The sequence below is a fragment of the Caloenas nicobarica genome, chromosome 2 (genome assembly GCF_036013445.1).
Source record: "Caloenas nicobarica isolate bCalNic1 chromosome 2, bCalNic1.hap1, whole genome shotgun sequence".
In the NCBI taxonomy this organism is placed as follows: domain Eukaryota; kingdom Metazoa; phylum Chordata; class Aves; order Columbiformes; family Columbidae; genus Caloenas; species Caloenas nicobarica.
Genome location: NC_088246.1, coordinates 30,108,872 through 30,132,156, shown reverse-complemented (window position 1 = coordinate 30,132,156; position 23,285 = coordinate 30,108,872). Strand labels below are relative to the sequence as shown.

Genomic DNA, 23,285 nt, shown 5'->3' with positions numbered 1-23,285 from the left:
GGGGCCGCACCCGCCGCTCGCTCCGCGGGTTCGCGGCGCTGAGGAGACGCGGGCGGGCCGCGGGGGCTCCTAGTTCCCCTGCCGCCCGCGGAGCGGCTCTGGGGAGGCGCGGGTGAAGAGCGGTGCCCAGGGAGGCTGCAGTGCGGTCGGAGCCTCAATAAGTTGCCGTACAGCTCCTGAGCTGTTGGCGTGACGCAGCAAGTATTCCGGGCTTTAGGCCGCCGTCGTGCCTCAGCTGTGGTAAACCTGGTTGGCTGCCCCGCCCCCACCCCCGGGACCTCTACAGACACTGAGGGGCGAAGTTAGAGGGGAGGGGAGTCCTGTGAGCGGGATTTCTTGCTGATACTGCATAAATCTGAGTGGTCTAAAGCCCGGCTGTATGTTAGTGCCGTACTCTTGTCTTTTTCTTGTCCCCGTGGAACAGGAGACAAACAGTCTAGGAGAAGCTGAGAATAACTGGGTGGATGAAATCGTCCTGTAGACACCTGGCATGTAGAGGTGGCAGCAGTGCTCAAGTCTGAATGTAAACATCACCTAGCTTAGTTAGAAGGAAAGTTTCTCGCAGCACAAGGATGTGTTAAGTAATTCTAAATCTTACTATCTAAGCCTGTTTTGAGTAGTGAAGTCTTTCAAAGTCAGAACTAATTACTGGTATTTAGTAAGACATTTTCATATGTTCCTGTTTCCAGAGCATACAGGTGCTAGCAGGTTTTAGAGAAGGCCTGGAGAAGTACTTTATGTCAGACATTTTCTTTCATTCAGTTCTTTCCCCTGGCTCTTTTCACTTGCTGTGTTTGTAATTTTTTCAGGTTGTGGCAATGTAGGTGGTTACTTCTGCCTGTGTATGATGTACACCAGTTTAGTGTAAAACACCAATCACACACAAAAAGATATGCTGACTTCAGAGCATACTAGAGAAGTCTTCCATCTATAAACCTTAGATAAATCAATTAATTAATATTTTTGATAAAAGCATATCTTTAACTGCCAGCTAAAGCTTTTGTGCTACTGAAGTCTGCTGTTCCAAGTGTATGTTTTCCTCTTTTGTACCACAGTAATCCAAGTTGTTAACCAGCTGGGCTCCAGTAAAAGAGAAAATGTGGCATTTTCAATATTAACCTTGCCTTTTTTCTAGAAGACTTTCAAACTTCTTGATGTCACTTTCCTTTAAAAGGATTGAACTTTATATTTTAAATCACAAAGTATTATGATGTATAAAAAAAGTAATTTAATAGGAAAAGGACATTGTATGGCAACAAAAATTTCACAGTGAGCTGTAGGCAAGGTTTCATTTTTTTTTAAGTTTTAAGATACCCATTATAGTCCTACTAAAAGTAGCAGAATTCCCATTTGCTTACATCTGAGGTTAATGTTTCACTGCTTTTATCTTTGTTAGTTATTTATGTCCTGATCTTGCAGATGACTCTCTTTGGAGGAAGTGGCCTGTTTGTGTTGGAAAGTGATTTTACATCTATGGAAAAGTGGGGGCAATTTACTTTCCTTAAGGCCTAGTAAGTTTCCTGGTTTAACAGTATGTTACACCACTTTTGCACAGCATAAAGAACTGCACAGCATACAGTGTAATAGAAAAGCATTTATAGTGACAGTAAAAGTATACCTTAATTATTTCGTGGATGGTTTTGAGTAAAATTGGTGGAAACCAGATAGAAACACCTCGTTAAGGATTATTATTAGAGATAATAGATTTATTCATAAAACTTGACAAGCCGAAATAAATCAAATTGACCTTTATCTCCACCTACAAAATTATGTATTCTCTATTTTAATGGAAAAATAACCCTATTAGATATTACAGTCTTCTTAACTTTACTGTCTGATTGTTACCAAGATCTGTTCACACTTCAACACAGCTTTATAATGATATATTTTACAATTAATTCCACAAGGAGAGATATGGGTCAGCTCCTACTTTTATTTGAGGTATTTTAATTTTAAACATAAAATGCAGAAAGATTGCCTCTATCTCTTGCTCTGCTGAAAACCCAAATTTTGGTGTCCTTGAAAAGGGAGGGATACAGAACTGGTGATTTTCTAGCATATAGCATATCGAACACAATAGATGGAGAAGGAATCTCATAGATTATGTGTTTCTTTGGAAGAAGAATTTTATGACATTAGGTCATTTTAAGATTGGAGAGGAATTAACATCTTCAGCAAAACGTCCATATCTGTATTTATAAATATATACATGAAAATGATCCAGTGTCCAGAAAATGCTTGGAGAATTAGATTGTTCCTTTCTCTTGCCTTCAGTTAATTTATCACATCCACCTGTTGTAACTTGCTGTAAAGTGAATTCTGAACTCTCTGGGGCAGGGTCTATTTTTCATTGTAAGTCTCCTTAGTGTTTAGCACCTTGGTCTTAATTAATGCCTGTAGGCATTTCTGCAAAACAGCTGTTAAATAGCAATCCAAGTTTTTCAACTCCTCCCGTGCACTTCATGCTACTTTAGAAGTCAAACGTGTGGACAAAGCAGGTGTTCCAGGTGTTATGAAGGGAGTAATAGTATCTAAATTAGTGGGCGTGTAAGAAAGCTGACACATTCAACTTCTGGTAATTGAAGGTAAGGGTGAAGCAAGTCTTTGATTATCCTATAGAAGTCTTGATTGAAGGAGGTGTACAGCAGCAAGATATATACTTACTTTCTTTGCAAGTATGTAGCTAAATGAGGGGAGTGGGCTGTTATTAGATGGCAGGTGAAAATAACTACAAGATACATATATTAGGAAACAAAAGAAAAAGGCTTGGGCCATGTGTGGACTTCCTAATGCAAGATAAGGACCTGCCTAATTTCTGTGTTGGGGTCATTCACATTTTCACTTCTCAAGTCCTACCTAACTTGTCTAGGCTCTGAGTTCTTTCTGGCTCAGCATTCCTTAGCTCATGAAAACAACTGCAACTTCAGCTTCTCTGGGCCAAAAATCTTCTCCCTTTTCTCTGATACCAACTTACTAGGGTAAATGGCAATGTATTATTTTCTACATATGTTTCATACATATAGCCTATGTGTATTTTCCACACAGAAGAGGTGGCCTGGGACAAACCTTTGTGTTTCAAGAAAAAGAAGCAGTACCTTCACTATGGTAAAATAGAGTTGTTTTTTTTTTTTTTTTTTTTTTTTAGGAGGGCCAGGCCTCCTACACTGCAGCTATGAACTGCCTCTGAAACTAAGTCCTTGTTAGGGATATGGACCATGAAACTGGTTGAAATATTGCCAAGAGAGAATCACCATAAAGTGTAAAGAGAAGATTCTTGGAATTTTTAGTATTATTACCCAGCAGAGAAATTACCGTTTAATGCACATGACCTCACGCACTGCAGGAGCTGTCTCACAATGCCCAGATAACAACAAAAATGCAAAGGATCATCAAATGTCTACTTGCAAGGGTGTGTGTGTACTTCACGAGAACTAATTCCTGGAAATTAGAAGGTAGCAGTTTATGACAGTTCACTGTAGCAAGACATTAAGTCAGAGTTTTCACTTAGTGCTGGTCACTTCACACACAAATTCCATTCAGGTAGATGTGGCTGTTATACAAGCAAATCTAGTGACACAGCAGAAAAATTCTTTCCGAAGTCTATGAGCTCGAATTTCCTTTGCCAGAGAAGCACAATATTCCTTGTTTTGATTAAATACCATCATTCTGTAGAACAGGCTAATGACATTTATTATCCAGTTCAATAGCTAATCACCTTAGCGGTTATTTTTAAATAACACTATGTGTTGTGACTAGCATGCAAATCAAATGAAAAGTGAAACATTAGACAAATTGCCCAGATCCCACATACTGCAGATGCAGAGGGACATGGGGAGAACTACAGAACAATAAAGGACAGAAGCAAATACAAGCAAATGCAGAAGGAGGAAGAGGAAGAAACCAGCTGCATTATCTTGCTGAATTGGTTGTAAAACACGAAGGAATGAAGTCATAAAGAGAATGAAATTGCAAGGGCAATGCACCTGTATTAATACTATTGTACAATAGTATTACAATTATATAGTATAACTGTATAATTATTATATATCAATCATGTATAATTATATAATTATTATATCATGTTATTATACCTGGATTCATATTACTATATAATATTATCATACAATGTGCTGCCTGTAGCTGGCGTATAATGATGGGATCTCAGCACCTCTGTCTTCATGAGAGAGACATGTTAGTGACCTGGCATCACCAGTTCTTGCTGCTCCATGTGGAAACTGAGCAGATTTCTCAACGTGTATGAAAGAGAAAATAAGTTTCAGTACAGTGACGTGGCAGACCTAGGCAAGGATAACATGTATTAATTTATGTGTAATAATAATAAGTATTATTATTACAATAACCAATTGTAACTTGGTTGTACGTTCAAAAATTGAAGTTCCTCCTCTTCAGCTATACCCTAGATCTAAGATTAGAGCTAAAGTAGTACTGCTTTGAGATTGTTACATGGTTCTGAAAGAAAATCAAGTTCCTTCATAAAATATTACAGCAGTTTCCCCATGGATTTTGAGAATGCGCTTGAAAATAAGCAGTAACAATGAAATCGCTGACAAATTGCAACACATGAAGTTTTGCTCTTACAACTGTCTCTTAAACTGACATACAAAATGTTTTTGCACAAAGCAGCCTTTTATCATCTGTGCTTCGTCTGCTGAATTCTTTTGTGATAACTTAGATGCTCTATGAATTATTTTGCTTTGATTATTAAAAAGTAGTCAGTAGTAGAAAATTTAATAATTTCCTCACAATAAATAACAAAGCTTAGAGCAGTAGGAGACGGAGTCGCTGTGTGTTACACTCTCCAGTTAGCACTGATTAGACTAGTTAATTAAACCTACCCTCATTTTATACATACCTTCATGTGAAGTCTAACATTTACATTTTACTGCTTTCTTTTTCATAAATAAACATCATGCCATATAGCAGGCTAACAAACAAAAAGCCCTGTTCTCTGGTACTGACAGTCACACTGAGTTGCATCTTCAATGCTGCTTAGGTGCGCTAGCTGAAAAAAATGGTACGAGCTCATAAATTTTCTTACTTGCAGTGAGCAAGTGGTGTCTCAGGGTGACTAAAATTATAATCTCCACCTGCCAGGGTGTGTGAATTCGAGTTGTTTCGTCCTCTGGCAGGCTGGCTGTGGCAGCAGCGACTCCCAGTTTGCAGAGCACAGGGAAACTCTGGCTGCTTTCCACGTGTGTGGCTGTGTGAGCCGCACACCTTCTTCCTGGGGTCTGATGGAACCACAGAATGGCTCATGTCCCCAACATCATCTGTGTGTAAGGATGTATCACAAAAATCTTTACCATACTGAGTGTTCATTTAATAGCAGCATGTAATTAATAAAGGTTAAGCACAGATCTGGTCTTCATATGATAGGAAGTTTGTAGTCACAAAATCCAAACCCAGACGTACAACTAGTTATGGGGCAGTTTTAAGAGTAGGAGGCGGCATTATTATTGCAGGTATTTCCAGTTTCCAGTCTCCTTACCCCTACTTCTCTAAGCAGCTGGCACTGAAAAAAAAAAAAAGTTTCTTTAATCAAAAAAATACCTCCTACCTTAATCATTCAGTATGTGAGGAAAGACTTCCGCACCCTGAGAAATTAAAAAATGTTCAATGTGCAATACTAAATACAAGCTTTACAGCCTTGGCTTGCATATTTTTTTTAAAGGTTTTATACTGATGTAAGACAGCTGTACTTCTGTTCACCACAGCAGCAGGTTCCCCACCCTTTACCCCCCTACCCCGTGTTTGTGACACCATTTTTGTTTTTTTCTAGAACCACTGACTTGAGTCAAACACGCTTTTTTGCTGAGAATGCTGGGCTATTCTGTGCTACTATTGGAAAATCACAGAATCAGAGAATGGTTGCAGATGGAAGGCCTTACAGCACTGGTTCCAAGCACTATGTTTTTTCCCCAGTGTTTTTCCCCCAGAAAAGCCATGGGCACTTTAGGATTTTTTTTGGTATGCCAGAGTTATTCTAGATCGTTTAAAATTCTATTAAACTGAGATTTCAATATCAGCTACCATCTCCTCACAATCCTTCCTTTGAAGAGGGTTGCAACATTTTAAAATATATCACTTTAATACAATTGAAGCAGTTTGCAAGTAGATTAAAAGTACTACAATTTCAAATACAAGAGCAGCATCTGTTTTATTTTGTCCCTGCATAGCTACATTTAATATGTGAAAGTGTTTTCCCCATTCCAGAATAATAATGGAAATAATAGCAGCATATCCGATAGTGCTGTTTGCTTTGCAATATTGCTAGCACAGAGCAATGATGAAGAACAGTACAAATACATATTTGCCTTTCTAAAGAACTTTCTAAATATTGTATAAGTATTTAACATTTATAAGAATGCTGAGATTTGCTGGAATTATAAAAGATTCAATAAACAAACAGACCTTGAACATCAGAACTATGAAGGCTTATTTTTTGATGAATTTGTATCTCAGTGGTTTGACTGCAGTGAAAACAGAGATGCAAGTCTTGACTGAGACTTCTAGGTGTGGGATGAAACATTCATTTAAGCCAGTTATTTCATAATAATCCATCCACTTGCAACGCTTACTTATTTAAAAGCTATGTTTTGTCCTTCAGGTACTGCATTTATCTACAAGGAAGTGCAAGGACAAGGACGAAGCATATAGTGCTTCCTTCACAGAGTAGGACTACAGTTAATGAAGTGCTTAAATTACGAGTACAGTGTGCAGAAACCTGCTATGAGAGAATTTCAAAGACAGTCACAAAAGATAAAGTGCTGCAGCTCCACTAATTTGGGGAGACCGGAGCATGTCTGTGTGGTGTGTGTGCACCTGGCTCTTGGATCTGTTCTGACCCTTTTGGCAACATCTGAGTGAAGATGCCATCCAATATACAGGGTCTGCTGTAAAAATGATGAGGCTGTTGATCTGTAGAAACTTTGTGTCAATCAAGTTAAATGCACACCTTCAAGAGGAAATTCAATTGCTCATCTCTCCTAAAAAAGGCATAGCAGCAATAGAAAAAGACTTCACAGAGATAACAGTGTATGGAAATAAAATTTTATGGGGAATATGCCTAAACTCCCAGGAGGGCTGTGAAGAATCTCAAGTCTCCTTCAGTGTATGATGTTGTAGATAGTACAGCAATAATGTCACAGCTCCTTGAGCGTGGTGATCAGAGGCAGCAGCTAGTAGAAGTCCCTACTGAGACAAGGAAATAGAGCACAAACAATTTGTTTCATGTTTTCCAACCGCTGTTCTGTGATTTATCAGTGCTCCTAACAATAGGAGCTTGTGAGTGCTCCTTTTAGCTCCTGGTCACTTACAGAACAAATATGTAGGGGATATAGCTACTCTTTGGCTTTCCGAAAGCATCTCAGATGAGTAAAAGAAAGACCTGCTGGCTACTTAGATACTAGGACATGGGGGAGGTTTTTTTAAAGAAGAGAACAATTTATTATGAATTTTAGTCAGACAACTGAGCTCAGGTGTAGTTGTAATTTCTTTAATGAGGTGATTAATAGATTAACAATGTTGCTGAAGATAAACACCATAGAAAACCATAGAAAACTGAAAGCATTCACTGAGCTTCTGTGCAGACCACTAGTCTCATCCGCCATCGTGCTTGCTCTGCTTCCTACCAGAAGTCTTTCCCAGTCACATCATTTTAGTGCTATGGTTGTGAGGCATTTATGAGGAGTTTACAAAAACTGTGTCACTGGACAGATCTTTTAGTCTGTCTTTTGGTCATTAGGCATCTGAAGTGCACAGAGGAAAATACTTGATCTGGCCCAGCGAAATAAATGTCGTTTTGCACTCAGAATGATACGTGGCCTAATTCATTGCTTGCAAGGAAGGACAGACTTCTGACTGGCTTTTCATTTGCAGATTTACTGGGGACTAAGAGTTTTGAACTAAGACTTCTTATATTTGCATTTTCCCCTTTTGCAAGCCAACAGCCCTCCAAGGTATAGCACACACAAACCATGATGTGTTTGCAGTTTGAGCAATACATTAAATTCTGATTTAGAACATAAAGGTGTTAAAAATCAGCTTTACAGGAGGGAGTGGAAAGAGCAAATACTCCCTTGCTTTGATTTCTAGTATTAAAAGGAGACTTTAGTCAGCGGAATATTAACCAAAGCTAGGCATTCTAGATTGGGTTTCTCTCAAGCCTGAACAGAGTTGTTTGGCTGCAGGTGATAAGAACTGCAAAGTTTCAGTGCAACCAGATGAGTTCTTTCCCCCAGCACAATGGACAGTTTCACCAGCCAGCCTGAACTGTTGCGGGAGGCTTTCGGTCTCTTACCTGGACACACAGTGGGCATCTGATCCTGGTGTAGTACCGGGTATTTGTCGCAGTTTCTAAAACTTCAGCAAAAAAATGTAATTATTCTCGGTCACAATAGTTAGGAGTTTCAGTGAGAAACCTGAGCATGCTATTGTGTGCTATATGAACACAGCAAAAGGAAAACCAACCCTTATCCTAGAGAGCCTACAAGCTTGTATTATGGTTAGGTAAAAAAAGGAGGAAGGATGAAAGAGCAAGGTTTCAGGGAAGATAAACATTATGTGGGCGGGGATCAGCAATTTCAGCTCTTTGCTCAGCTATAGTCTAGAATTTTAGTCTTATCAGCCCACCATGTCTTCTTTTTAAGTTAACAGTAAATCTCATAGCTATTTCAATGAATGCAAGATTGGGCCTACTGTTTGCTAAAATTTAAAAACTAAGTCAATTAAAAATCCATTTGAAAGCTGATCACGACTGTCCTAGGCAGAAAGTTTTCTTTCACACTCCTAGGTTTCAGTTCTTGGATGGAAACAACAGTAAACTCACTTTGAAGATCTTATAAAAGCTGTCTCTGCAAAATCATTTTTGCTTTAATCTCACAGAGAATGTGATTCAAACAAACCACTTTATACGTTGCAGTTTCATAACACTGAAAGAGAGTAGAAGTCTTTTAGAGAATGTAGTACCTAACAGCTGTTGCCACTAGAGTTGTGAACTCTACTTATGTAAAAACCTGCCAAAGTATTAATTTTTAAATACGTACATTTTTAAGCCTTATGTTGACATCACAGCTTTTTATCAGAATATAGGTCTCCCCTGTTCTGGCTCCCATGGCCACACCACATAGCAGGCTTTAAACAAAGTAATGAAGGCAGATAAACAAACTTAAGGCAGGAACAGATTGTTTATCTGAGATTTTAATCACGTCACTTAACTCTAGTGAATGGAGACAATACTGCAAGAGCCAGTAGTTCCGAGTGCTGCAAGGGTAAGCTTTGCAGTTTTCACCTGTCTTTGAAGGCCTTCTACACCGCTGCCAGGACAGGACGTGGAAAGAACATTAAGGAAGAGTCTAGGCAGGACTTTAGGAAGCAGAAGCAGGATACTATCAACATAATATTATTTTTTTCCAATTTACTTACTCCATTCAAGGCCTCTCTACTGCTGGGATATAAAAGGAAAATAAAACAAAAAAACCTCTTTATGTAAGGAAAAAATAAGCATGGACATACTGTGAGCAGAAAGGGACTATTTAGGGAATTTTTCATGCTTTTAAGTCTGGATTTCATATGGCAGGTAATATCATAGATATATGATGCGTAGTGCTCCTGAGTATATGCAACCCCAATCTGAATCTTCAAAGGAAGCATCAGAAAGCTTTAAAGAGGACAAATGGTTCCACCCCTTCCTCCTCTGAAACCGTAGCTCATTCTGCGAAAGCGTGTTACTGAGTCTTAGAGATCCTACCTGCTGCGTCTCCCTTCAGAGCCCAGCCCTGTTGTTTCGGGACACTGACATTTGCATGGTCTTTCATCTCAGCACAACTCCAGACAGAGGGTTTTTTAGGTGAGCACCACTGCACTCCCTTCACATCACTGATCTTTGAGTCCTTGCTGAGGATTGATCAAAGGTCCAGCAGTCTAGCACATAAAGTATATACACCTTTCTGTGTTTTTCAGACCTGCAATAATTTGAAGTTGAGATAAAACGATAGCCATTTTCAGTTACCACGGAGTCCCTAACTCCAAGCTTTCACTCTTACAGAACTAGGAAATTCTTCCTTTTATGTGAAACCAATAGCAGCAGCCAGCAGATATTTCAGGAGGGGAGATGCCATTAAAATGCAAAACCAAAGCCTCAAAATGATCGAGATATTTGGCAGCTATCTTCATCCTTCCATCTGTAGTCAGCAGGCACTTTTTGGTCCTCTCAGTTCATATTACTGTGGACAGGACTCCTCATGCTCAGCCTCTGAAGTGGAGCCATGTCAATAGATGTCTGTTACCCAGCATAATTCAGTAATGAAAGAAGAAAAATCCAATAAATTATCAACAGCCACAGTCCTTGAATCACCCAGAAAATACCACTTGCCAGAAACAAAATGAGCCATACTGCAGAGGGGCCCTGTGTCTGTAACAACAGCAGCAGCAATATTTACAGACACGAGAGATCAAACAAGTTGATAAACTTTTTAAAAGCAAATGTTCTCACTCTCCAGGTCAAAGTAAAGAGGCACCTGAGGATTTTGTTACTCCTTTGTATACACAGTGAAGCATTGTCTTCCTCTCATACTTCCTATCCCCAGAACAGCTGCTCCTGATCTGGAGAGGAATCTATATGGACCTGATGCAGATGCACCTACAGTTGCAGCTTATGGAGTTCTCTGGCAAAGCAACCCTGAACTGCACTGCTGGGGGGAATTATTTTTATTCATATTGTGTTATATTGTAAAAGCTTTGCTTGTCAGCTGAGCTGTATCCTGCCCTTTCTCTGCTGCCCCAACGCCACCATTAGTGAAGCTGCACCCATGCTTCAGGAAGTCTCATTGTCTAATCTTGCTCTGGGCAAGTCTATGCATCTTGGCAGTAGTAACTGTGGCAGCTGTCTGCATTATGAGCAGTGCCTGCAAGATGACAGGGTTCAGAAGGGACTTCACTAAGTCAAGCACTGTAAAAATACACGGTAAAAGGCAGCACAGCTTAAATAAACAGGGAAAGGATGGAAGAAATCCTGGATTCATAGCTGGAGAACAGAAGCACCGAAATTCAGTGATTTACATTGGGTTACACAAGGATGCACAGACCACGGGAAACACGGGCTACCAGAGTCCTTGTTTGCTGCCTTAAATACAGGACAAGTTTCCATCACCTTTCCTCACACAATCTTAAAAACAATCGCTTTGAGCTTTGGGAATTCACACATGAGATATTTAGTTAGTGGATGCTGGAGTGCATCTGTGAATACTGGGGTGGGACAGAGTCTGGCAGCAGAAGGTGTTTGAGATATCCACTGTCAACTGGGACTATCTAGCAAGAAAGTAGGAAGTTGTTAGGGTGAGGTTCTCACCTGTTGTCCTTGCTGGTAAGACATTCACTGCCACTCCTGTCTCTTATCCCAGCTACAACAACTAACTTCTTGCCCAAGTGCACTAGAAGAGGAGCAGGCTGGTGGTGGGAAGGACAGCAGTCTTTGGCACCAACAGAGGTAACTCCAGCTCCACTCAGCTGGTTGAACGGGGACACCGCTGTGCTGCCATGCCTGTTACAGGAAACCCATGACCTTTCTGAGCCACTTCTGTAAAAATCTAAGCTCAGAGTGAAATTTGTCTTAGGTTCCTCCTGGCAATGGTCTGTTTTACTGAGAATTGTTGCTGTAGCTGGTTCTTCTGTAGGAAGGGCATCAGACAACACAAAGCACGGTGAACTGTCAGGTAAAGGATGTTAAAATCACCTGCTTGCATTTAGCCTTGATGTCAATATGCCAACCGCTGTGAAATCACCCTGAGTCACCTCTGTGAAGTCTGTTAAAGAGCAGCAGGGAGAGCTGTGCTCTTGTAGCACTGGGCAAGAGGCTTTGTTAGAATAATCAAAGCATTGCTGCTGCTGAAGCAAATGTGCCCATCTCTGGGCCTTGCGGTGGGAGACCATTCAGACTGTCTCAGCCTCGCTGCTTGGTTTCCCCACACATTTCCAAAGAAACACTGCACATACCTTCACTGGCCCTACTTGCCCCCACCCAAGTGATTTTCTGAGCAAACAATCTGCAGTCTCTACCAAGCAACGAAAATTAATGTTTTCACGTGATGTTTTCATTTAGTTTGTGAGGAGGCTCACATTTCGCTGCTGACAAATTAAATGTGGTGGTAAAAGGTATAATCTTGTGGATCTCAGTATGCTCCTTTTGAGGAGAGAGCACTTGCAGGACGGAAGCGTGGATGCATTTAGGAAGAAGCTTGGTAAAGACTCCCCTTCTGTCTGCTCCGCTGGAATAACTCAGTTTGCTATTATTTAGAAGAAAAATAAAAATTGGCTTACATGTTCTGTAGGGACAGATTTTCTTTTTTTCTTTTTTTCTCTTTTTTCTTTTTTTTTCCTGTAATGCAAATAAGCTGTCAAGAGTAAAATGACGTGCAGAGAAGGGCCAGAACAGTCATGGATTAATTTTGTGGCATGGTGGGCCTCCCAATTCCCATTGGTCTGCCCTTCTCCCTCTTGCACCTTGGAAGCTTTAATTGCAGTGAGTGTTGTTTATTGATTTTTAGCATAAGGTAATGTGTTAATAATCAGAGGAGGTCAAAGAAACTTTAGGTCAGTCTAGAGAGAATATAATGAGACATTAAGGACGTGTAGTGGATTAAAGATCTGATTGTGTTTGCAATGAAATCAGAAGTTCCTTTGATTTTAGCAGCAAAAGTCCCAGCCATAAGAAGGGAAAAGAATACTATTTCTTTATCTGAAGACAAAATTACTGTCTTTAAAAAAGAAAAAGCAAGGATTTGGAAAGTCAGTACATTAAAGTATTATCTAAATGTAGTTTTATGAGATAATATTTTTCTTGTGCTATGTACTTACACTCGGCTCAATTAAGCCATAGAGGCACAACTTCAGTGGGATGCTGAGAAAGCAATTGTATTCTAAAGCAAAGTTTGAAGATTTTTTTTCAATCTTTCCTATGAAGAAGTGGACTCTGAAGAGCAACTTCAGTCCCTGGGAAATAATAGGCTTGTTTTGACTTTTTTTTTTTTTTTAATTTATTTTTTATTTAGCCTTTTTAGATCTAGTAAAAAATGAACGCTACAAGAAGATTGCAAAGTTTATAGCACAAAGTGTTCCTGTAGCCTGCAGAGATGTCTGAGAGCACTTCCTGCTGTAGTCCAATCAGCAAAATATTTTTCCGTATGATTCTTTGATGAGGGATAGTACCACAACCCCACTATTTACCATCTTTATCATTTTCTTGGTGTAGGTGAAGGCGATGTGAGTCTGAACTGGCAAGAGATCAAACTGTTTAATTGCATTTAGCTACATTTAACATAATCATTTACAGCAGATCTGATGCTGTGGTCAAAATGGATATTTAGAGCAGTAATTCAGAGGCTGGCTCCTCTCCTGTGTACAATCCATAGGTATATTCTAAGATTATGCTATTTTACATAAACTAGCCATACTGTATAGTATTATATTATGACGACTTGTTGGCTCTAAGGATTCCTAACATATTTCTGTTGCAATGGAATTCTATAAAACAAAGATGAAAAATGATGCTATATTTACAACCAATAGAACACATGAGCACTTGCTGTCTGGTAGCATAATGAAATTGCTAATTCAGGGTCTAATTTTGCCATTACAAATAGAGTGAACATACTATTACTGTGTGATAATAGTGCAAGATATAGCTTATTCTTGACTGAACTTGACTCTACTGTGTACATCTGCACCATTTTTTTCTCTTTATTCTGAAAACAGGACAAATGGATTTGCTATGTGTATTCATAAAGTTATGTGCTTAAATATTTTCTTGAAAACAGCTTAATCTTTAGTATTTTCAAGCACTCATAGTCCATCCTGTCTGCCCTCCCTTCCTCTCTTCTTCAGAGAGCAAGAGAAATAAATGCATCTTTGTGTGCACTACACATATATGTATGAAAAATAAACTTCCTCACTAGCAAGTAAACCCAAGAACAATGTTGCCAGCAGCTGTTGTGCTTAAAGCCCAGTTGGGAACACTGTGCTGTTATGAGCTCTCAATGCTCTTCTCAACGTCAGTCATCAATGTGCCAGAACAATGTATTGTAAACCCAAATGCCCAGGCCAGGAGACCACAAAAGCTCCTCTGTCTTGTGCGAGGGGACTGAAAAGAGGCTTTCACAGTGTTGCAGAATATGCTGGCAGACTGTGCCAGGTCAGAGCCCTCAGCATTCCAGAAGATGTTTTGGTACAAGGAGGGCGAATCTTGTCTAATCATTGGTTAAGAAACTACTATAACTGTTATTTTTAAAAAATGAGAAGGATCATATAAATGTGTCAAAGACAACCATCACATAATTACAGGCTGCTCAGAGGCTGCACGGAGTGCAGTTGCTGAGGAACTGAAGAGGTCTTTGTCTGGTCTCCTCCCAGCAGGAGAAGGACATCTCCTTATCTACTCTCACAAATAAAAAGCAAGACCTATCTTTTAAAAACAAACACACACCTATTTCCTCCTATCTTATAAAATTGTCATTTCTATAGTCAATCATTTTTGCAAGCAGAAAGCTACAAAGCCAAAGAGTTTTATAACAACTCTGGTAGTTTTTCTTAAAGATGAAATCACAAGCTATCTTTGATTTTCACTTAGTTTTGTAACCTTCAAGTTGTTGGGAAGAGTTAACTCTCCATTGGGTAAAATGTCACTGATGTAAAATAACTTCTCATGGTATTGTCCATCTAAAAGGGAAGGTGCCTACTGGGATTTTTAGGAAATTTTGCTAGATATCAGTGGAAGCACTGAGCAACAAGATGTCAGAGAGGAAGATGTAGAATACTGGTTTTTTGTAATTTTATTTGAAACTAAGTTACATTCAAATACAGCCCAGCTATATTAGCAGAGATTTAAACAAATGTTTAAAGATACAAAACTCCTATAATTAATCTCTTAGGTTCACAATTATTTTGTCATTAATATTGACTATATGCTTAGACTAAATACACACTTTTGTATTACCCAGATTCAAAATCACGATCATGTTAAAAAAATACAAAAATGTCCAAAATTTCACTTTCCAACCTAACTTATAAGAATAAAAATATCCAAATGCCTTCATTAAAAAGCCGTATTTAAATGATGTATGGCTGTACAAAAGGTTGTTTAAAACAAGCATTATAGGATAAGTGATCAAAGCAGTGCTAAAAATTTGAAGCAGTCCTTACACACACTTTTCTAGCTAAATTACCAATTAAAAAACACTTAGAAAATGTACTCTTAAAATCACTAGAACAAAAAAAGCCCAAATACCTGTGTCTGAGAGACATATTCTATGATGCATACTCACACTCCAAATTCCCAGGACATGGAATGCTACTGAAACAAGGGGTTTCCTTGTGCTTGCTGTACTTGATATTTGACTAAAAGCTGCTTAGAAAACTAGTAGAAACACATCCTGCACCTGATGAGGCGAGCAGTCCACACACTGGAAAAGAACTGAGTACTGCTGACTAAGGCAACTGAGACAAAGTATGGTTTAAGTGCAATCTGGTTAAGGCAGAGTACGTATTTTTGAAGCTGTTCTGCTTTCACTTAAAAGCACTAGTGCACTCCAATGTGTTTAAGAACTTTGATTAAAAAGATCTGGTGGAGCTGGAGGTGCTTCACAGAGATAAATCTAAAGAAACTCATTACAATGAGCTAGACAGTCCCTCAAAAAAACCCTTTGTCAGTTTCATGTTATTACAGCCATTCAGTCCAAAGCTTCAAATACACGTTCTAACAAGACAAATTTGTTAAGCGCAGCTTTCTCAAAATATCCATCCCTTATTTGCCTCCTGCAAGGCACAGCTCCCACTCTGGATCAGGCATCATCTGAAATTTTACATGAGTTTGGCAATATTTTGGCCTAGTAAGTAAATCATGTCTAGTCCTACCCCTGCAACAGATATAGAATTAGTCCTTTATGAGGCCAAATTCTGCACAATATTATGCTGACCTTAATCTAATGGAATATCTGTGGCATCAGTTTAGATTTTGAAGTCGAGGCAGAATTTGGCCCATTTTAGCACATTAAAATAAACTGATCCACAGCTTCTCTTTGAAGAATCAATAGATTAAACAAAGTATTTGTAGAACTTTCCATATTTGCTACATGAAAAGCCCCACTCACCCCTTTTGACCAGTTTACAATTATTGTTTATGCTTTCCAGTGCTAAGAATGTCTAGGTTATTTGCAGAAATACATCATAGCTTGGGAAAGTGTAACAACACGTGCATCATACTGTTGCATAAGCTTATGCTTAAAAATACTAGAAAGTAGCTGGGCTCTGATCATTCTTTGGCTTGAAGCTGAAGCCTCCTTGGATAGATCAGTTCTTCCATTTGTTGGCGTCCCAAGCCAGGAACCAGCCTGTGAATGTCGGGGGTTCATGTCCCTGCTTCACGATGACAATGGGGGTCCCCTTATCTCTGCCAGAGGGATCTGTTTCAATATAGCGTTTGGCTAAAAACAGAGAGGAAATAAAACATGTAATGTATTAGTTCATTCCTTCGGTATTAAAAATACATTAAAAGCCCCAGTGAAAGAACCCAAGGCTACTATAATGCAGTGTTCAATTAGATTATTTCAAAGGCAATGAGATGACCAGGTAATTGCTGATTTCTCCAAGCTGCCAGTGAAGGAATTCTCCACGAGGTTAAAAGAGAGATTGCTGCTCTGATCGGTTCATTGCTGTACAGCTGGTTTTGGCTCTTGAACAGGAGAAAGAATTTGCTGACGTTGTGCAGAGGCACAAGCTTCATTCACATTTTTCCTATGTAAAAGCCAGTATTGTTTCCCTTGACATCACCACATGACAACAGTACACATCAGAAACACAGCTAGGTTATCTGCACATCTGCAAGCATTTTTAGCACAAACTTTGTCAGAATGGCTCAGCTACTTGAAATCACACCAGAGGTGACAAGTCTTTTTTCAAGGAGGTGCACTCCACGTGAGTTGTCTTGATTTGTTCTGCAATTGGAATTTCCTCCTCCAAATTTAATTCAGTGAAGGGTGGCAGTGTAAGGACTTGAGGATTTGTTGGCATTCCTTTGACTATATTCATTAGTGTAGGGTGCAGCTCAGTAGGTATCTCCTTTTAAATTCTCTCTCTTTGCAGTTTCTTTTCATTGAGCTTTCCTATATATTCTTTAAAAAGCTCTGCAGCCTAGCAATGCTATCTTGATTAATTTTACCCTTTATAAACTTACAGATAAGAAAGATACAATGAGTTTTAAAGCACGTCTAAAGGAAAAAATAATCTTCTCCAGGATTAAATCCTAATAGGCTCAGCAACCCTTTTAAACACTACCCCGCTTCCCCAAAAATAAGACCTACCCCAAAAATAAGCCCTAGCACTATTTTTCAGGATGCTTGAAATATAAGCCCTACTCCAAAAATAAGCTCATTAAAAAGTCAATTTAAATAGTGTCCAGGCAACTATACATGTAAAAAAGTAATAAGTTTTAGAGCAAAAATTAATATAAGACCCTGTCTTATTTTCAGGGAAGGAGGGTATAAATGTAACTAGATTCCTTCTACATCATCTTTTTCACTTCTTTAAGCAATATTGATGCTACTTCACTCAGAATTCTGCCAAATTGATTTGATTCACCAGATTTAACGGATTCCTGTCGCTCAGTTTCATTAGCATCCTTCCCAATCCAGACAAAAACCTGCAAAGAGAGAAGAGAAAGATATATCTCCCATGTTGTGACAAGGAAGTTGTGTACAGCAGGTCAAGTACAAAATAGTTGATTCCACTAAGAATATAAGAATATACACTATGAAAATACTGCAGAGATACAGAGCTCTCACACACCCTTGTGAAGAGACTGTAGTTCTATCCCCTGAAATCTCCCTGCTCTCTTGACACTAGAAGGCCAGACCTTTATGCACTCTGATGGAAGGAACTCTAATTACTTTTTCCACAGATACCTTTTACAATTTGCCAAGGAAGTTGCTCTTTAGGTGCGGGTAAAAGCACTGAACAGGAGCTGTCTCTGGTTTGACCTCTGCATGCCCATCAACGCTTGTGCCCTGTGATCAGTGCTACCCAGGGTCATTGCTGGATAACCCACTGAATAACCCAACAGCCAGAGCCTCAATCTTTGGTTTTTTTATTATTTTCTGTCAAGGATCCTTTTGGAAACCAGCTACATGTCCTGGACTTCTTTCTTTCTTACCTGAGTGAGTATGTCCCGCTTACTTTCCATCCAGCTCTTCCACCCACCTTCCCCAATCACTCCTTCCCACATGGACCTTGGACATTCCTTCTCATTTCCAAAAACCTCAGCCTTTTTTTCCTTAAGGGTTAGGCTGAATAAGACAAATAAAGTGTGGGATCTGTGCCCTCCTCCCGCTTTCCCTCCAAGGGGAGATGAAGGGTAGAGAACATGCTGTGAGGAACAGATGTGCCCTCCACACCCACAATAAGTTTGCCTGTTATCCAAAAAGCTCTCAATGTTTTCAGTGAACCTGGGAAAATGACAGAGATTGTTTCTGTCACCTCCACCTAGTTCTTCTGAAGAAATCTGTGTAAGGATCTAGTGTCTGTCCCCGTCTCCAGTAACACTTTTTGTAGATGCTGTTGCTACATGGATTTTCTGGCTTCTGAATAATTTTTACGCAAAAACTTTATTTTTCTAAATGAATAAATTTTAGTGATAAAGCCAAGAACATTATTGAGACCCTTTCAGAATACTGACAGGGCTTATACTCTCACAGCCCCCATGGGTTTTAATGGGAAGTGCCTGCCATTGTCTCACATTAAGCTTGTAATTCATTTGTGTATATTCACGCTAGCACATCATATAGCTCAAAAAATATAGCTCTCTCTGGCATACTTTAAAGAAAACAAAACCTCTTCCATAAAAAGCAGGGGTCAAGTACACAGCTTACCTGCTCCCAAGTATCCAGCAACATGACATCATCTTCAGCTAAATCATCCTGAGTGAATTCTCCTGGGACCTCCTCAATCTAAAAAGGATATTATGTTTGGTGGGGTTTTTTTTGGTTTTTAATGATTTATCAAGATATTCCAATTTTTCACAGACCAAAGTTATTTTTTAAAGGATAAGTCCAGAAGCTGGTGTGCAATTCTTTTTGCTCCTGAAGAGTAAAGCCCTAAACTGATTTGATAACTGTGTCATGGGTGTTTCACTGAAAGGAAACAAATCACATAACTCCATGTCCTATAAAATCAGCTCTTAGTTTGTCAGAATTGATAGGATATCCTCAGGAGAGGCCAAGGTTTACAGTGTAATTGTGACTATTGTTGAGGCTGAGGTCTGCCAGAAAAAGGGGACAGGGAAATTTTCATAGAGCACCTTGTACCAAACAAACTAAATCAATCAGCTGCTAACAGCTGATATATTCATGCAGCTTACGCTCAATAATAAGGAAAATAAACTGCTTTGGTTTGCGGTGCGTGAGCTCAGTGATGAAATACATGCCCAAGCAAGCTTTGCAGTTACTGGACAATGGGACATTAAGTTGACTAAGCCATTGAGGATTAGTCCCCAGAGGAAAGGCAGACCACTTGCTCCTTCCAAGGATGTTCAGGCAGACAGAAAAGCAGTTTAATGTTGTTCTGTATAAGGAGGAGAGATAATAACATGGCTACTGGTCAGCGCTCTACTTTTAAAGGACTGTCAAGGGTTTGGCTATGCTTGGTCACGTAGGAGTGTTTGAACGGGGAGTAAGCACATAGTGCAAAAGACATTCCTCTTCCCCAGCCTGTGTTATGGTGGCCAGAAAGTCATAATGATCTGACCTACTGCTTCTGGTGAGCTCGAATGGTGGTGATTCTGTTACTAGAGAAATGCTACAGGAAAGATGAGATTTCACAGAATTTGGAGGGAATTTAAAACAAAAACCAAACACGTACATAGCTCTCAGCAGACTATTATAGAAAGGTTGGTTTCTATTACTGTATTTCACAGGAATGTTTTAGAAGCTTGTTAGAAGAATACAGTTTACTACTCTCATAAGATTTTAAAGTCCTTATTAAAGGATCCTATTTGTTTTATCCCTCTCCAAATGAATGGACTGTGCCTTAAGGAGATTGCAGAGCTGGTAGCCAGCTATGTCCCCTACCTAAAAACTAGTGCATCCTTGCCAAACAGTGACACAGCATTGCCCTCCCGGAGTACGGTAAGTAATTAAGCCTGAATCACAGGCTGAACACAGAGCACACAGCTCTGGGTATTTCTGCAAAGGAAATAGGTCTTCCTGCCTCCTTGAGCCCAGGCCAATACCTTCGAGGCATAATTACATCTCTTAAATCTATGGAAAATTTCAGACTGCTAGCGATTCTTGGCAAGGGACATTGCTTTTCCTCACCACCACTATCCAATGCAAGGCACTGACCTGCACTTTCTCAGCAAAAAAATAGCAATCTGGCGATGCCCTGCAAGAACACAATTGCGTTTGACTGGGCAAACATCTTATCTTTTTGCATCTGCAAGCCTCTAGTCCCAGGCTGGAGCAGGCTCTGCGTGCAAACTTCTGCAGTATTAACTCTTCTGTCTGTCCTTTGCATTTGGATTGATTTAAAGCACCAAATGTCAACCCTCTAGCTCTTGCCAAGCACAGCTAACTAAGCCAGATCCCCAAATTAATTTCATGTCTGCTGATTCCCAAGGCAAAATGAACCAGAAACTATATAATTAAACAGACAGGAAAGTATCCCTCATATACTCACAATAAATCTACCAGTCTTATTAGAACAACCATACAGGCGAGGGGGATGATCTTCAGCCTTTGTCAAGAGTTGTGATGAAGTCTGATATTTTTTTTTACCTCCAAGTCCTTTCCAGAATTCCTCTGAAATACACAATATATAATTTATTCAGCAGTGAATTTAACATTTGGTGTTTTAGCTTGTTAGATACTTTTTCAAGAATCCCCAAACAGTATTTTTGCTGTCTCAAAGATGAGCGCATTTTCTTACAGTTCTTCCTGCAGTTTGTCAAAATAACAATAAAAATATCACTTGCAGACCTAGAAAGAGCAATGTGCTATTTCTTTCCCCCCTGCTAGGCACTCAAGGTAAAGAAAGGACGGACCACATTCCTCTGCAGCTCCTGCTACTGCCCTACAGACTTGCAGGGCATCACACTGCTGGTGCATCAGCCATTTCTGGATAGATCTGTGTGATAAATGTCAGGTTGGATTTTCAAAGGCAGAGATTGAGCATATGCTTCTGCCTACAAAATATATATGATTGCAAAAACCATTTAGGCTGTATCTCCACGCAGTGCAGTGTGTTCTCAGCTGCCTGTTAGCAACCACGGGCCTCATACTGACCGGGTTCCTGGCCTTCATTAATCTTTGCGGTCTGGCATTTAAGAACGCTGGCAATGTGTTGAGCTCCTTGTTCCTCTTCTTTATTTGCCCCTTTTCCTACCCAGGTGTAGCCAGAGTTGTTTGGCAGTTTCAGAACAAAGACATCATTAGAGTTTAGTGACATTGCGTCAACATCAACCTAGATCAAAAAAGAAATTGTTTTATTCTCCATGTTTTCAAATAATGTGGTCACTATTATGCATGTTTATATAAAATGTGTAGATAGATGTTAATCAGCTATACTTTTTTCCTTTGATTTTTCCCTAGATTTATACTGATATAAATTAGAGAAGAACTTGAGACAGAACTGACTTGAAGGGCAAAACTTAGGACTGTTTGGCAGTAGGAAAGATTATCTCATAAAGTAGGAAAGACTGTCTCATAAGGGTTGCTGATTTCTTGTCTATTCTTTGTCAGCTGACTGTTCACTATGTGTTTTCTTACAGTTTCTTCTGAAAGATGTAGATTGGTCCCAGCCAGTTACGTCATATTCTCTTTGATTTGTTGGTCACATAGAGCAATGGATTTGGAGTTCTGCATTCCTACCAGAAGTGACTACCCACGAAGATTAGTTGGAGAGGCTCATGTGAGCTATACCATTTCCCATGGGGAATAACTGGTTTACTTAGCAGTGTCCTTACCTCAGCAATTCGAGTAATGGCTGACAGGTTCCTGCGGATTTGGAAGAGTCGTGTGGGTGGAGCGGGTTTCTGACCTTCCTTCTTGGATGTCCCATCCTTGTAGACAATAAGCGGTTTGTTTTTGAACAAGCTCAGTAAATGTGCAGGCTCTTTGCCTTGGCTGACTCGGATCTGTACATACATAAAGAAATGCAATAAAATAAACAAAAGCACACAGGTAGTTATTTTTGGTCTTTGTTGAATACCACAGGGGATGTTGGCCAATAATGCTAAGTATGTTAGCAGGAATGAGAAGTTGTAAGCTAAGATCTAAAAATATAGTTCCAGACACATTAAAGTTAGAGCATTTGTGAGATTTTTTTGTCAATCATGCTGACACAAAGACAAGATTCAAACTTCTAACATAATGTTTAGCTGATTAAAATGGCTGCTACCTACTGTAACAAGAAAATTACTCTTTTTTCAAAAGGACTGTCATTTCATAGAGTTTTATAGAGTGACTTGATTTCCCTGAAAAACAGTCTTGGAAATTTCAGTGCCTGTATTTAAGCAGAAGAGAACAGTTATTCATCCTCTTCATTAATTCTGGGTGTGTTTTATCTGCAAGAAGATGAAAAAGATGAGCATAAGTCTATCTTGCAGAGGATACCATGGATGACAAAAATGAACTTCCGTTAGCTAAGAAGAGCAACTATTTTTAGGTTAATGCCTGATAAAAGTTACTTGTATGCAACTGTTTATTCTTCATTTATAACAGTACCACCTGCCAAGGTGGAGGGCTGCGGCTCCCCACCTTTCACTCCCAGAAAGAAAGGCAAAAAAGGGGAATAAGGCATGATGTGCAGCCAGCAGAGAAGCGGGGACCCCCAGCCCTTTAGCCCTGCCCGGTGAGGGCTGGGGCGGTGGGGCTGGAGGTGGTGGGGCTGGGGGCAGCGGCGGCCGTGCTGCTGCAGGAGCAGCTGCTTTTGCTTATCCCACCGCAGGACAGACCAGTACCATGGCCTGATAAGGATATCCTAGGACATGTATACAGGATATCCGAGGACATGTATACTTGTAGGTGCCAAGCTGCGGCAAGGGTTTATAAATGCCAAAAAAAAAAAAAAAATCCAAAGAAAAAGAACAAACCAACCCACTTGTGGGAAACATATTCCTACAAAACAAATGGGCGAAGGACTTTTTAATTATCATTTGTACTGTAGTGCCATCTAGTGACCACAAAATATTACCTTTAAACCTTTAAAATAATGCTAATACAGACGTT

The 23,285-nt window shown here is 39.6% G+C and overlaps 1 protein-coding gene and 1 long non-coding RNA gene across 2 annotated transcripts in view; one reads left to right on the top strand and one right to left on the bottom strand.

Moving 5' to 3' along the window:
- On the top strand, positions 1-22,181 carry LOC135985503 (uncharacterized). The gene is made up of 3 exons (XR_010605791.1): positions 1-322; positions 1,420-1,511; positions 21,827-22,181. It is a non-coding gene; the product is annotated as an uncharacterized LOC135985503 (long non-coding RNA).
- Positions 14,881-23,285, bottom strand: part of SCIN (scinderin) — a 50,499-nt gene continuing 42,094 nt past the window's right edge. The window contains exons 11-16 of the mRNA XM_065627303.1: positions 22,022-22,192; positions 21,342-21,519; positions 20,737-20,858; positions 18,933-19,010; positions 17,647-17,707; positions 14,881-16,493 (exon numbers count right to left, since the gene is read on the bottom strand). Coding sequence (XP_065483375.1) covers positions 16,360-16,493; positions 17,647-17,707; positions 18,933-19,010; positions 20,737-20,858; positions 21,342-21,519; positions 22,022-22,192 — 744 coding nt within the window. The 3' untranslated portion in view covers positions 14,881-16,359. The remainder of the gene's footprint in view (positions 16,494-17,646; positions 17,708-18,932; positions 19,011-20,736; positions 20,859-21,341; positions 21,520-22,021; positions 22,193-23,285) is intronic.